Source organism: Culicoides brevitarsis, chromosome 2 (assembly GCF_036172545.1).
Source record: "Culicoides brevitarsis isolate CSIRO-B50_1 chromosome 2, AGI_CSIRO_Cbre_v1, whole genome shotgun sequence".
NCBI classification, from domain to species: Eukaryota; Metazoa; Arthropoda; class Insecta; order Diptera; family Ceratopogonidae; genus Culicoides; species Culicoides brevitarsis.
The window spans coordinates 42,721,081-42,735,881 of NC_087086.1; the positions used below are offsets into that span (position 1 = coordinate 42,721,081).

The following is a 14,801-nucleotide window of genomic DNA, read 5'->3' on the forward strand; positions in this document are numbered from 1 at the left end:
AACATTGCTCAGGACAAGTTTCATGGGAAGGCGTTTTACGAAGAGATAAATTTTTTTTTTACAAATTTTAAAAAAAAAAATTTTTTTTTTTTTTTTTTTTTTGTTTAAAAACATTGCTCAGGACAAGTTTCATGGGAAGGCGTTTTACGAAGAGATAAATTTTTTTTTTCCAAATTTTCAAAAAAAAAATTTTTTTTTTTTTTTGATGAAAAACATTGCTCAGGACAAGTTTCATGGGAAGGCGTTTTACGAAGAGATAAATTTTTTTTTTCCAAATTTTCAAAAAAAATTTTTTTTTTTTTTTTTGATGAAAAACATTGCTCAGGACAAGTTTCATGGGAAGGCGTTTTACGAAGAGATAAATTTTTTTTTTCCAAATTTTCAAAAAAAATTTTTTTTTTTTTTTTTGATGAAAAACATTGCTCAGGACAAGTTTCATGGGAAGGCGTTTTACGAAGAGATAAATTTTTTTTTTCCAAATTTTCAAAAAAAAAAAAAAAATTTTTTTTTTTTTTTTTTTTTTTTTTTTTTTGATGAAAAACATTGCTCAGGACAAGTTTCATGGGAAGGCGTTTTACGAAGAGATAAATTTTTTTTTTCCAAATTTTCAAAAAAAATTTTTTTTTTTTTTTTTGATGAAAAACATTGCTCAGGACAAGTTTCATGGGAAGGCGTTTTACGAAGAGATAAATTTTTTTTTTCCAAATTTTCAAAAAAATTTTTTTTTTTTTTTTTTATGATGAAAAACATTGCTCAGGACAAGTTTCATGGGAAGGCGTTTTACGAAGAGATAAATTTTTTTTTTCCAAATTTTCAAAAAAAATTTTTTTTTTTTTTTTTTTGATGAAAAACATTGCTCAGGACAAGTTTCATGGGAAGGCGTTTTACGAAGAGATAAATTTTTTTTTTCCAAATTTTCAAAAAAATTTTTTTTTTTTTTTTTTTTTTGATGAAAAACATTGCTCAGGACAAGTTTCATGGGAAGGCGTTTTACGAAGAGATAAATTTTTTTTTTCCAAATTTTCAAAAAAAATTTTTTTTTTTTTTTTTGATGAAAAACATTGCTCAGGACAAGTTTCATGGGAAGGCGTTTTACGAAGAGATAAATTTTTTTTTTCCAAATTTTCAAAAAAAATTTTTTTTTTTTTTTTTTTGATGAAAAACATTGCTCAGGACAAGTTTCATGGGAAGGCGTTTTACGAAGAGATAAATTTTTTTTTTCCAAATTTTCAAAAAAAAAATTTTTTTTTTTTTTTTTGATGAAAAACATTTCTCAGGACAAGTTTCATGGGAAGGCGTTTTACGAAGAGATAAATTTTTTTTTTCCAAATTTTCAAAAAAAAAATTTTTTTTTTTTTTTTTGATGAAAAACATTGCTCAGGACAAGTTTCATGGGAAGGCGTTTTACGAAGAGATAAATTTTTTTTTTCCAAATTTTCAAAAAAAATTTTTTTTTTTTTTTTTTGATGAAAAACATTGCTCAGGACAAGTTTCATGGGAAGGCGTTTTACGAAGAGATAAATTTTTTTTTTCCAAATTTTCAAAAAAAAAATTTTTTTTTTTTTTTTTTGAAAAAACATTTTTTTTTTTTTTTTTCCAAATTTTCAAAAAAAATTTTTTTTTTTTTTTTTTGATGAAAAACTTTGATGAAAAACATTGCTCAGGACAAGTTTCATGGGAAGGCGTTTTACGAAGAGATAAATTTTTTTTTTCCAAATTTTCAAAAAAATTTTTTTTTTTTTTTTTTTTTGATGAAAAACATTGCTCAGGACAAGTTTCATGGGAAGGCGTTTTACGAAGAGATAAATTTTTTTTTTCCAAATTTTCAAAAAAAATTTTTTTTTTTTTTTTTTTTGATGAAAAACATTGCTCAGGACAAGTTTCATGGGAAGGCGTTTTACGAAGAGATAAATTTTTTTTTCCAAATTTTCAAAAAATTTTTTTTTTTTTTTTTTTTTTTTTTTTTGATGAAAAACATTGCTCAGGACAAGTTTCATGGGAAGGCGTTTTACGAAGAGATAAATTTTTTTTTTCCAAATTTTCAAAAAAAATTTTTTTTTTTTTTTTTTATGATGAAAAACATTGCTCAGGACAAGTTTCATGGGAAGGCGTTTTACGAAGAGATAAATTTTTTTTTTCCAAATTTTCAAAAAAAAAATTTTTTTTTTTTTTTTTTTTTTTTTTTTTTTGATGAAAAACATTGCTCAGGACAAGTTTCATGGGAAGGCGTTTTACGAAGAGATAAATTTTTTTTTTCCAAATTTTCAAAAAAAATTTTTTTTTTTTTTTTTTTGATGAAAAACATTGCTCAGGACAAGTTTCATGGGAAGGCGTTTTACGAAGAGATAAATTTTTTTTTTCCAAATTTTCAAAAAAAATTTTTTTTTTTTTTTGATGAAAAACATTGCTCAGGACAAGTTTCATGGGAAGGCGTTTTACGAAGAGATAAATTTTTTTTTTCCAAATTTTCAAAAAAAAAATTTTTTTTTTTTTTTTTTTTTGATGAAAAACATTGCTCAGGACAAGTTTCATGGGAAGGCGTTTTACGAAGAGATAAATTTTTTTTTTCCAAATTTTCAAAAAAAATTTTTTTTTTTTTTTTTTGATGAAAAACATTGCTCAGGACAAGTTTCATGGGAAGGCGTTTTACGAAGAGATAAATTTTTTTTTTCCAAATTTTCAAAAAAAATTTTTTTTTTTTGATGAAAAACATTGCTCAGGACAAGTTTCATGGGAAGGCGTTTTACGAAGAGATAAATTTTTTTTTCCAAATTTTCAAAAAAAAAATTTTTTTTTTTTTTTGATGAAAAACATTGCTCAGGACAAGTTTCATGGGAAGGCGTTTTACGAAGAGATAAATTTTTTTTTCCAAATTTTCAAAAAAAATTTTTTTTTTTTTTGATGAAAAACATTGCTCAGGACAAGTTTCATGGGAAGGCGTTTTACGAAGAGATAAATTTTTTTTTTCCAAATTTTCAAAAAAAAAATTTTTTTTTTTTTTTTTGATGAAAAACATTGCTCAGGACAAGTTTCATGGGAAGGCGTTTTACGAAGAGATAAATTTTTTTTTTCCAAATTTTCAAAAAAAAAATTTTTTTTTTTTTTTTTTGATGAAAAACATTGCTCAGGGCAAGTTTCATGGGAAGGCGTTTTACGAAGAGATAAATTTTTTTTTCCAAATTTTCAAAAAAAATTTTTTTTTTTTTTTTTGATGAAAAACATTGCTCAGGACAAGTTTCATGGGAAGGCGTTTTACGAAGAGATAAATTTTTTTTTTCCAAATTTTCAAAAAAAATTTTTTTTTTTTTTTTTTGATGAAAAACATTGCTCAGGACAAGTTTCATGGGAAGGCGTTTTACGAAGAGATAAATTTTTTTTTTCCAAATTTTCAAAAAAAATTTTTTTTTTTTTTTTTTGATGAAAAACATTGCTCAGGACAAGTTTCATGGGAAGGCGTTTTACGAAGAGATAAATTTTTTTTTCCAAATTTTCAAAAAAAATTTTTTTTTTTTTTGATGAAAAACATTGCTCAGGACAAGTTTCATGGGAAGGCGTTTTACGAAGAGATAAAATTTTTTTTTTCCAAATTTAAAAAAAAAAAAAAATTTTTTTTTTTTTTTTTTGATGAAAAACATTGCTCAGGACAAGTTTCATGGGAAGGCGTTTTACGAAGAGATAAATTTTTTTTTCCAAATTTTCAAAAAAAAAATTTTTTTTTTTTTTTGTAAAAATTATTTTTTAAAATATTTTGACAGTTACTTTTATGAAATTTTTATTTTTTTTTTTTTTTTTTTGAAGAAAAACATTGCTCAGGACAAGTTTCATGGGAAGGCGTTTTACGAAGAGATAAATTTTTTTTTTCCAAATTTTCAAAAAAAAAATTTTTTTTTTTTTTTTTTTTTTGATGAAAAACATTGCTCAAACAAGTTTCATGGGAAGGCGTTTTACGAAGAGATAAATTTTTTTTTTCCAAATTTTCAAAAAAAAAATTTTTTTTTTTTTTTGATGAAAAACATTGCTCAGGACAAGTTTCATGGGAAGGCGTTTTACGAAGAGATAAATTTTTTTTTCCAAATTTTCAAAAAAAAAATTTTTTTTTTTTTTGATGAAAAACATTGCTCAGGACAAGTTTCATGGGAAGGCGTTTTACGAAGAGATAAATTTTTTTTTTCCAAATTTTCAAAAAAAATTTTTTTTTTTTTTTTTTTGATGAAAAACATTGCTCAGGACAAGTTTCATGGGAAGGCGTTTTACGAAGAGATAAATTTTTTTTTTCCAAATTTTCAAAAAAAAAATTTTTTTTTTTTTTTTTGATGAAAAACATTGCTCAGGACAAGTTTCATGGGAAGGCGTTTTACGAAGAGATAAATTTTTTTTTTCCAAATTTTCAAAAAAATTTTTTTTTTTTTTTTTTTTTTGATGAAAAACATTGCTCAGGACAAGTTTCATGGGAAGGCGTTTTACGAAGAGATAAATTTTTTTTTCCAAATTTTCAAAAAAAAAATTTTTTTTTTTTTTTTGATTAAAAACATTGCTCAAGCACAATTTTCATGGGAAGGCGTTTTTGAAGAGATAAATTTTTTTTTTCCAAATTTTCAAAAAAAATTTTTTTTTTTTTTTTTTGATGAAAAACATTGCTCAGGACAAGTTTCATGGGAAGGCGTTTTACGAAGAGATAAATTTTTTTTTTCCAAATTTTCAAAAAAAAAATTTTTTTTTTTTTTTGATGAAAAACATTGCTCAGGACAAGTTTCATGGGAAGGCGTTTTACGAAGAGATAAATTTTTTTTTTTCCAAATTTTCAAAAAAATTTTTTTTTTTTTTTTTTTATGATGAAAAACATTGCTCAGGACAAGTTTCATGGGAAGGCGTTTTACGAAGAGATAAATTTTTTTTTTCCAAATTTTCAAAAAAAAAATTTTTTTTTTTTTTTTTTTTTTTTGATGAAAAACATTGCTCAGGACAAGTTTCATGGGAAGGCGTTTTACGAAGAGATAAATTTTTTTTTCCAAATTTTCAAAAAAAATTTTTTTTTTTTTTTTTGAAAAAAATTGATCAGGACAAGTTTCATGGGAAGGCGTTTTACGAAGAGATAAATTTTTTTTTTCCAAATTTTCAAAAAAAATTTTTTTTTTTTTTTTTTTTTTTGCTCAGGACAAGTTTCATGGGAAGGCGTTTTACGAAGAAAAAAAAATTTTTTTTTTTTTTTTTTTTGATGAAAAACATTGCTCAGGACAAGTTTCATGGGAAGGCGTTTTACGAAGAGATAAATTTTTTTTTTCCAAATTTTCAAAAAAAATTTTTTTTTTTTTTTTTGATGAAAAACATTGCTCAGGACAAGTTTCATGGGAAGGCGTTTTACGAAGAGATAAATTTTTTTTTTCCAAATTTTCAAAAAAAATTTTTTTTTTTTTTTTTTTTTTTTTTTTTGAAAAACATTGCTCAGGACAAGTTTCATGGGAAGGCGTTTTACGAAGAGATAAATTTTTTTTTTCCAAATTTTCAAAAAAAATTTTTTTTTTTTTTTTTTGATGAAAAACATTGCTCAGGACAAGTTTCATATGAAGGCGTTTTACGAAGAGATAAATTTTTTTTTTCCAAATTTTCAAAAAAAAAATTTTTTTTTTTTTTTTTGATGAAAAACATTGCTCAGGACAAGTTTCATGGGAAGGCGTTTTACGAAGAGATAAATTTTTTTTTTCCAAATTTTCAAAAAAAAAATTTTTTTTTTTTTTTTTTGATGAAAAACATTGCTCAGGACAAGTTTCATGGGAAGGCGTTTTACGAAGAGATAAATTTTTTTTTTCCAAATTTTCAAAAAAATTTTTTTTTTTTTTTTTTTTTTTTTTATTTTTTTTTTTGATGAAAAACATTGCTCAGGACAAGTTTCATGGGAAGGCGTTTTACGAAGAGATAAATTTTTTTTTTCCAAATTTTCAAAAAAAATTTTTTTTTTTTTTTTTTGATGAAAAACATTGCTCAGGACAAGTTTCATGGGAAGGCGTTTTACGAAGAGATAAATTTTTTTTTTCCAAATTTTCAAAAAAAAAATTTTTTTTTTTTTTTTGATGAAAAACATTGCTCAGGACAAGTTTCATGGGAAGGCGTTTTACGAAGAGATAAATTTTTTTTTTCCAAATTTTCAAAAAAAATTTTTTTTTTTTTTTTTTTGATGAAAAACATTGCTCAGGACAAGTTTCATGGGAAGGCGTTTTACGAAGAGATAAATTTTTTTTTTCCAAATTTTCAAAAAAATTTTTTTTTTTTTTTTTTTTGATGAAAAACATTGCTCAGGACAAGTTTCATGGGAAGGCGTTTTACGAAGAGATAAATTTTTTTTTTCCAAATTTTCAAAAAAAAAATTTTTTTTTTTTTTTTTGATGAAAAACATTGCTCAGGACAAGTTTCATGGGAAGGCGTTTTACGAAGAGATAAATTTTTTTTTTCCAAATTTTCAAAAAAAAAATTTTTTTTTTTTTTTTTGATGAAAAACATTGCTCAGGACAAGTTTCATGGGAAGGCGTTTTACGAAGAGATAAATTTTTTTTTTCCAAATTTTCAAAAAAAATTTTTTTTTTTTTTTTTTGATGAAAAACATTGCTCAAGACAAGTTTCATGGGAAGGCGTTTTACGAAGAGATAAATTTTTTTTTTCCAAATTTTCAAAAAAAAAATTTTTTTTTTTTTTTTTGATGAAAAACATTGCTCAGGACAAGTTTCATGGGAAGGCGTTTTACGAAGAGATAAATTTTTTTTTTCCAAATTTTCAAAAAAAATTTTTTTTTTTTTTTTTTGATGAAAAACATTGCTCAGGACAAGTTTCATGGGAAGGCGTTTTACGAAGAGATAAATTTTTTTTTCCAAATTTTCAAAAAAAAAATTTTTTTTTTTTTTTTTTGATGAAAAACATTGCTCAGGACAAGTTTCATGGGAAGGCGTTTTACGAAGAGATAAATTTTTTTTTTCCAAATTTTCAAAAAAAAATTTTTTTTTTTTTTTTTTGATGAAAAACATTGCTCAGGACAAGTTTCATGGGAAGGCGTTTTACGAAGAGATAAATTTTTTTTTTCCAAATTTTCAAAAAAAAAATTTTTTTTTTTTTTTTTGATGAAAAACATTGCTCAGGACAAGTTTCATGGGAAGGCGTTTTACGAAGAGATAAATTTTTTTTTTCCAAATTTTCAAAAAAAATTTTTTTTTTTTTTTTTTGATGAAAAACATTGCTCAGGACAAGTTTCATGGGAAGGCGTTTTACGAAGAGATAAATTTTTTTTTTCCAAATTTTCAAAAAAAAAATTTTTTTTTTTTTTTTGATGAAAAACATTGCTCAGGACAAGTTTCATGGGAAGGCGTTTTACGAAGAGATAAATTTTTTTTTCCAAATTTTCAAAAAAAATTTTTTTTTTTTTTGATGAAAAACATTGCTCAGGACAAGTTTCATGGGAAGGCGTTTTACGAAGAGATAAATTTTTTTTTTCCAAATTTTCAAAAAAATTTTTTTTTTTTTTTTTTTTTTTTTTGATGAAAAACATTGCTCAGGACAAGTTTCATGGGAAGGCGTTTTACGAAGAGATAAATTTTTTTTTCCAAATTTTCAAAAAAAAAATTTTTTTTTTTTTTTTTGATGAAAAACATTGCTCAGGACAAGTTTCATGGGAAGGCGTTTTACGAAGAGATAAATTTTTTTTTTCCAAATTTTCAAAAAAAATTTTTTTTTTTTTTTTTTGATGAAAAACATTGCTCAGGACAAGTTTCATGGGAAGGCGTTTTACGAAGAGATAAATTTTTTTTTTCCAAATTTTCAAAAAAAATTTTTTTTTTTTTTTTTTGATGAAAAACATTGCTCAGGACAAGTTTCATGGGAAGGCGTTTTACGAAGAGATAAATTTTTTTTTTCCAAATTTTCAAAAAAAAAATTTTTTTTTTTTTTTTTGATGAAAAACATTGCTCAGGACAAGTTTCATGGGAAGGCGTTTTACGAAGAGATAAATTTTTTTTTTCCAAATTTTCAAAAAAATTTTTTTTTTTTTTGATGAAAAACATTGCTCAGGACAAGTTTCATGGGAAGGCGTTTTACGAAGAGATAAATTTTTTTTTCCAAATTTTCAAAAAAAAAATTTTTTTTTTTTTTGATGAAAAACATTGCTCAGGACAAGTTTCATGGGAAGGCGTTTTACGAAGAGATAAATTTTTTTTTTCCAAATTTTCAAAAAAAAAATTTTTTTTTTTTTTTTGATGAAAAACATTGCTCAGGACAAGTTTCATGGGAAGGCGTTTTACGAAGAGATAAATTTTTTTTTTCCAAATTTTCAAAAAAAATTTTTTTTTTTTTTTTTGATGAAAAACATTGCTCAGGACAAGTTTCATGGGAAGGCGTTTTACGAAGAGAAAAATTTTTTTTTTCCAAATTTTCAAAAAAAAAATTTTTTTTTTTTTTTTTGATGAAAAACATTGCTCAGGACAAGTTTCATGGGAAGGCGTTTTACGAAGAGATAAATTTTTTTTTTCCAAATTTTCAAAAAAAATTTTTTTTTTTTTTTTGATGAAAAACATTGCTCAGGACAAGTTTCATGGGAAGGCGTTTTACGAAGAGATAAATTTTTTTTTTCCAAATTTTCAAAAAAAATTTTTTTTTTTTTTTTTTGATGAAAAACATTGCTCAGGACAAGTTTCATGGGAAGGCGTTTTACGAAGAGATAAATTTTTTTTTTCCAAATTTTCAAAAAAAATTTTTTTTTTTTTTTTTTGATGAAAAACATTGCTCAGGACAAGTTTCATGGGAAGGCGTTTTACGAAGAGATAAATTTTTTTTTTCCAAATTTTCAAAAAAAATTTTTTTTTTTTTTTTTTTGATGAAAAACATTGCTCAGGACAAGTTTCATGGGAAGGCGTTTTACGAAGAGATAAATTTTTTTTTTCCAAATTTTCAAAAAAAAAATTTTTTTTTTTTTTTTTGATGAAAAACATTGCTCAGGACAAGTTTCATGGGAAGGCGTTTTACGAAGAGATAAATTTTTTTTTTCCAAATTTTCAAAAAAAAAATTTTTTTTTTTTTTTTTGATGAAAAACATTGCTCAGGACAAGTTTCATGGGAAGGCGTTTTACGAAGAGATAAATTTTTTTTTTCCAAATTTTCAAAAAAAAAATTTTTTTTTTTTTTTTTGATGAAAAACATTGCTCAGGACAAGTTTCATGGGAAGGCGTTTTACGAAGAGACAAATTTTTTTTTTCCAAATTTTCAAAAAAAAAATTTTTTTTTTTTTTTTGATGAAAAACATTGCTCAGGACAAGTTTCATGGGAAGGCGTTTTACGAAGAGATAAATTTTTTTTTTCCAAATTTTCAAAAAAAAAATTTTTTTTTTTTTTTTTTGATGAAAAACATTTCTCAAGACAAGTTTCATATGAAGGCGTTTTACGAAGAGATAATTTTTTTTTTTTTCAAATTTTCAAAAAAATTTTTTTTTTTCCAAATTTTCAAAAAAAAAATTTTTTTTTTTTATGAAAAACATTGCTCAGGACAAGTTTCATGGGAAGGCGTTTTACGAAGAGATAATTTTTTTTTTCGAAATTTTCAATTTATTTTTTTTTTTTTTCAAAAAAAAATTTATAAATTGCCGTCGGATGCGAAAAGAGAGAGGGAAAATCAATTGACGTGCCGCTTCAAAGCATTCACTATCCAAATATTTGTGCTTTTAGTGGAATTGTTTAATTATTTAGCATGCATTAGACAGGATAGCGAAATGTCATTTTGCTTAGAAATATAATAATAATTGTTAGTGAACGAATTTCTGTTCTTATCCAGGTTAAATTGTGCTAATACCATAAGCGAACCAATTGGGAATGAAATGATGATTGAGTTGTTACCATTTTCATATATGATGTGTATAAATTCAAAATGCGACAAAAACACTCTGACTTATTTTGCTAAACAATTTAAAATTTATAATGAAATTCATTGTGTAAAAACGTTTCGAATAAAATTTGACAATTGTCGTGATAACATTGATGGAAAATTTTAAATGTTCATGGCTTTTAGTTATTATTTGTGAATGACTTACCGTGAAACGTTGGTCAGATGTATAGGTTAGTGTACCAGCTGTTAGTATGTGTAAATCTTTTTTGCGAATAAAGGATACCTGAAACGAAAATATTATTTAAGATATTAGTTACTTTTTTTTTAACAAAAACATTTTTTTACTTTGCATGATTTTCTGATTGGAAATACGAATGTACGAATGTATTGGAAATGTCTACTTTACAATGTATTTATAAAGCTTAAAAATTAATAAATATGAAAATAAAGAACTAAAACTTTAAAAAATATTTTTTCAAAATTTTTAATGTATAAATTTCAAGTAAAATAAATAGATTAAATAAATATTGCGAAGCATTGTTATTTTAAAATAGTTACAATAATTTCAATTTTAAATAATTAATTTTATGATAAATTATAAATAATTTTTCCTTTTAAATTTGTATTCATTTTTCTCACTTATATGGAACTGTAGATTTTGTTCAAAACAATCCACACTACACGTACTATCATCATTAACTTCATACATACTAAATTTTAGCACGTTCATGTCGTGCGTATCTTTTCTCTTGTACACGCAAATAATATCACGAAAATCTAACTAGATCCAGTAGGGCAACATAAATTCAATTAAATATGATATGTGCAAAATAACAACTTCAACACACAAGCCTTCAACATAAAACACTTGCCTATCTTGATTTCCCTCCGCACATCGCAGTCCTTTTCGTTTTGTATTATATGAAGCAGATATTTCATCATTAATTGCTATATCGTTTGAATCATATGCGAAAAAAAACAATTGGCAATCGCTTTCGAACTATATTTTACTCGTTATTTGCTTTGTTGCGATATATGTACGGATTATAGAAAGAAAAGGAGCAAAAAGCAAGCATTCTCACGTTTAAAAGCGGATGAAAGAAGAATGTTCGTGACAATAAAGAAACGGACAATAAAATATGAACGTTCACTATTCTGTCTTTTCCAATTGAGCTCAACGACTCACTCAAGTGAAAGTTCCTCGTTTTGGCCTAATGCAGAAAAATAATTGTAATTTATTTGGCATGTTGTCTTCACTCCTCTACTTATGACGATGACAATAATAATAAAAAAAAGAGAGAAACAAAAAAAAAGGAAATAAAAAAGGGGCATATACACACAAAACAATGGGAAATAGCTTTGTTTGTCATCGACGAAGGACAACTCAGGGCAAAAGAGAGACTTTATTATGTCATCAAAGAGTTCATTTATTTGCCGCATATGTGTCCAAATAACAATGGCCAATTAGAATGATACGCTATATAATATATGAAAGTGCTCCTCTGTGATGATGATGCGGTGAGAACCAACATGTTTCTCTCTTTTCTGACACATTTCACCGTGGAATTCTAACAATGTTTGGATCAAATTGTTTTTCAAATCGCCTCATCAAGCACACATTTTGGGTTTCGAATACGTATATAATGTGCAGAGATATATCGTTTGATATACATCGAAGAAGCTCTATGTTTTATCTTGTTTCACAATTGATGTATCTTTCGGTAATTCAACGTGATTCATTCTTTAGCCTTATCGATGTCTGATTTGCCACTCTGTTATCATATTTCACGAAAAAAATTTCTATAAATTGTAGATCTCCGTTATAAATCTTCGCATGGTAAGCACTAATTCAAACTTTAATGAGAAACCAAAGCAAGGCTTAACCAAAAATGTTTTATACACACTATTTTTCTCACTATTGAAATATGATCTGATCCAAAAGAAAGCGTACTACTGAAGAAGAGATACAAAGAAATATTTTGGGACTAAAATGTCGACACATTTAATAAATATATTGTTCATCTCATACAGCCGATTTTCCTGAACCGGAAAATTTTAGCGAAAAAAATATATTATGTTATGGAGTATACTTTTTTTCCTCTTTATATTCTTTATTAAGCCTTTTTTCATGTAAATACATTCTAAAATGTTAGGTATTTTATTCATTTTATAAAAACTTTATTTTTTTGTTATTTTTGCAAATCACATATACAAATTTCATTGATATTATTAGCAATAAGAATTTAATTTTACTTCCAGTTGTATTAAGTTTCACATGATGCTGAATCATAAGCCATTCAGTTCGTATCCTAATTTACTTAATCGACCAAGTTAAATAACTAGTCATTCCGTTTAACGTTGACCCTTTTTGTTTACTGACAGTAGAAAAAATGATAACGATCGATAGCAATTTAAACCCTTTCACAATCCATTTTCATCAAAAGATTTCTTGTAAATTCACTTTTCAAAGCCATATACACAAAAACGTATCTGTAACCACTTAGTTTTCGTTTATAAGTTTGTATATTATTAACACTTTTAGATAGATGACGCATTGCGAAATGTGTCTTGTCACGCAAACCCGTTTTTGTGACAATTTTCACAAATGTTTGAAAGCCAGACACCCAAGTGAAAATACGCACAAGATCAAACGGATTTACCTTTTATTTCCTTGGGGGAATTATACCATCGTAGTTGTACAATTTACTTGAGAATTTACCCGAAAACATTGGATAAATTTTCTCAAATATTCACATCTTTATACCTATGCTAAACTGTAGCATTTACTTTAACGAAAACTTTGCATATTGTTCAATTTGAAAGTTAAAATTGAATTCACAAAACTATCTGATTCGAAATGTGAGTATGTTGCAAAATATGTTCCTCAATTCCGTCCAGAGCAGTTGAATTCTTAATGGGAAAATGTCATAGGCATACAATAAAGAGAAAAACCATCAAAATTGAGAGAGACATAAAGGTTAAAGTGAACAACACACATGGGCATATAATAAATTTAGCAACACACAAAATAAACCATAATTTTGAACTTATTTTTGAGATATGTGTTCAAATTCATTAGTATCAAGATCACTGATTGCATCTTTGTTTCAAACGTTATTCGAAATATGTGACATTTATCTGATGTAATGCAATTATAGTCGTATATCAAGTTAGAATTACTTTAAGTTATTTTAATTATTTTATGGTTGATATGGAAACCATTAAAAGATTAAAAGAGGTTAGTAGTATGGAGGTCTTTTTTTCATTTAAAAACAAATCTAATTTTATAAACATGCGAATCTCTATATAATATTGACGTCACATTCCATGACTTGACCCATTTAATTCGAATACTCAATTTAATTTAGCGCTACAATCAATCTGCATATTAAGTTTTTGTTTATTCGTCTGTGTGTTTGTGTATTTGTCACATCAAATTACATATCTTGTCTCTTAATTAGAATAGAATTCATAAGTGCTTATCGTCAACTTTGTGTCAACGATGTATCTGATCATATCAACTTCATAAGATTTTAGCCTAAAATTACGTTTGTTTTAAACACACAGGACAGTAATTCTCCGTAAAATAATGATTTTGCAAAAAATTTCTCTTATGTAGTAGACAAATTACTTTAGCATTGATTTTTACGTGACCCGGAAACGAAAAAAAGTTTTACCTTGATTTCATCACAGAAAAAAGTTAATAAGTTCATACAAAACTTACAGGCTTCTGCGTTTCTGAGACACAAAAAAGTAATCTCATTTTTTTTTCTTCAAACAATGAGGTTATTAAATCCCACACACAAACAACAAATCCAAGATATGCGTGTACAACGGCGACTAACAAGGCAAAAATTTCAGTCTGGCATGCTCTCTTTATTTATTTAGAACAAACAGGAAGAAGTAGTGCAAAACAAAAGTCAAATGATATGGACATTGAAAATAATTGTGGCTTATTTTCTCTGTACTATTATGTGATGTATCTATCGACCGACATTTCGCTTGTCGTACAGTGAGTTCAGTGTTAGGCAATAAGATCTGTAACAAATTATTTATACGCATATTTACGAATGTTACGAACAACGATATAAAAGTTAACTCCAACCATCAATTTTTTGCTTGTTGTTGTTCCTCTGTACTCTACCATCACAGCTGCCAGAAACAAACTTCAGAACATAGACGACTGTACGACGCGTTGGCAGAAAAACAACAAAATAATAATAATCATCATCCAGATTCAGTCAGTGACAGAGCGTTATCTTGTTCTAATAAAAACCATTCAGTTCATGGTCTTGTAGCGAGATACTCATTTTATCAGCATTTTTCCATGGATTATATCGAGTATAGTCGATATCGAGCAAACAGTGCGAAAGAGCTTTCGTGTTCAATCTAAATTGACTTGTTTTGACCAACTAACCAAACACAACCACAAATTATATACTACACAGACATTGTTGTTATTTGTTCATTCGTTCGTAATATTTAACAATCATTTCTGTTATTAGGCATTATACATATTATAGAACTATTCTTATATGTATTTGTACAAAAGGCTAAATATGTAATATAGATGTGAAATTTTTATTTATTCTCTTATTGCCCAAAGTTATTTTGTTTCATTGAGGTTTTGGAAAATTAAAATTTAACAAGCTTACATTTCTATAAAACATGTTTTGTGGCAATAAATTGATTGAGTTGGTGAAACATAGAAATTTGTTCAATTGATGAAAAATGATTTGATTTTATATTTCTATTTTATCAATAATTTTTAAAAATATAAGGCGCCTCCATTTATTGACAATATACTATCTGTTTTTCTATTGGGGAAAAACTTTGATAGATCCCGCTCAAAATGTGAAAATGTTAAAGTAATGAAAATTTATGTCATACCATCTTACAGAAAGAAAACATGTATCATTGTATATTTTATGAAAACGTATAAGAAGAG

The 14,801-nt window shown here is 25.7% G+C and overlaps 1 protein-coding gene across 1 annotated transcript in view; it reads right to left on the reverse strand.

The window, feature by feature from the left end:
• LOC134829205 (zwei Ig domain protein zig-8) overlaps positions 1–14,801 on the reverse strand; it is a 41,104-nt gene that overhangs the window by 13,145 nt on the left and 13,158 nt on the right. The window contains exon 3 of the mRNA XM_063842203.1: positions 10,059–10,136. Within this exon, the coding sequence (XP_063698273.1) occupies positions 10,059–10,136 (78 nt within the window). The remainder of the gene's footprint in view (positions 1–10,058; positions 10,137–14,801) is intronic.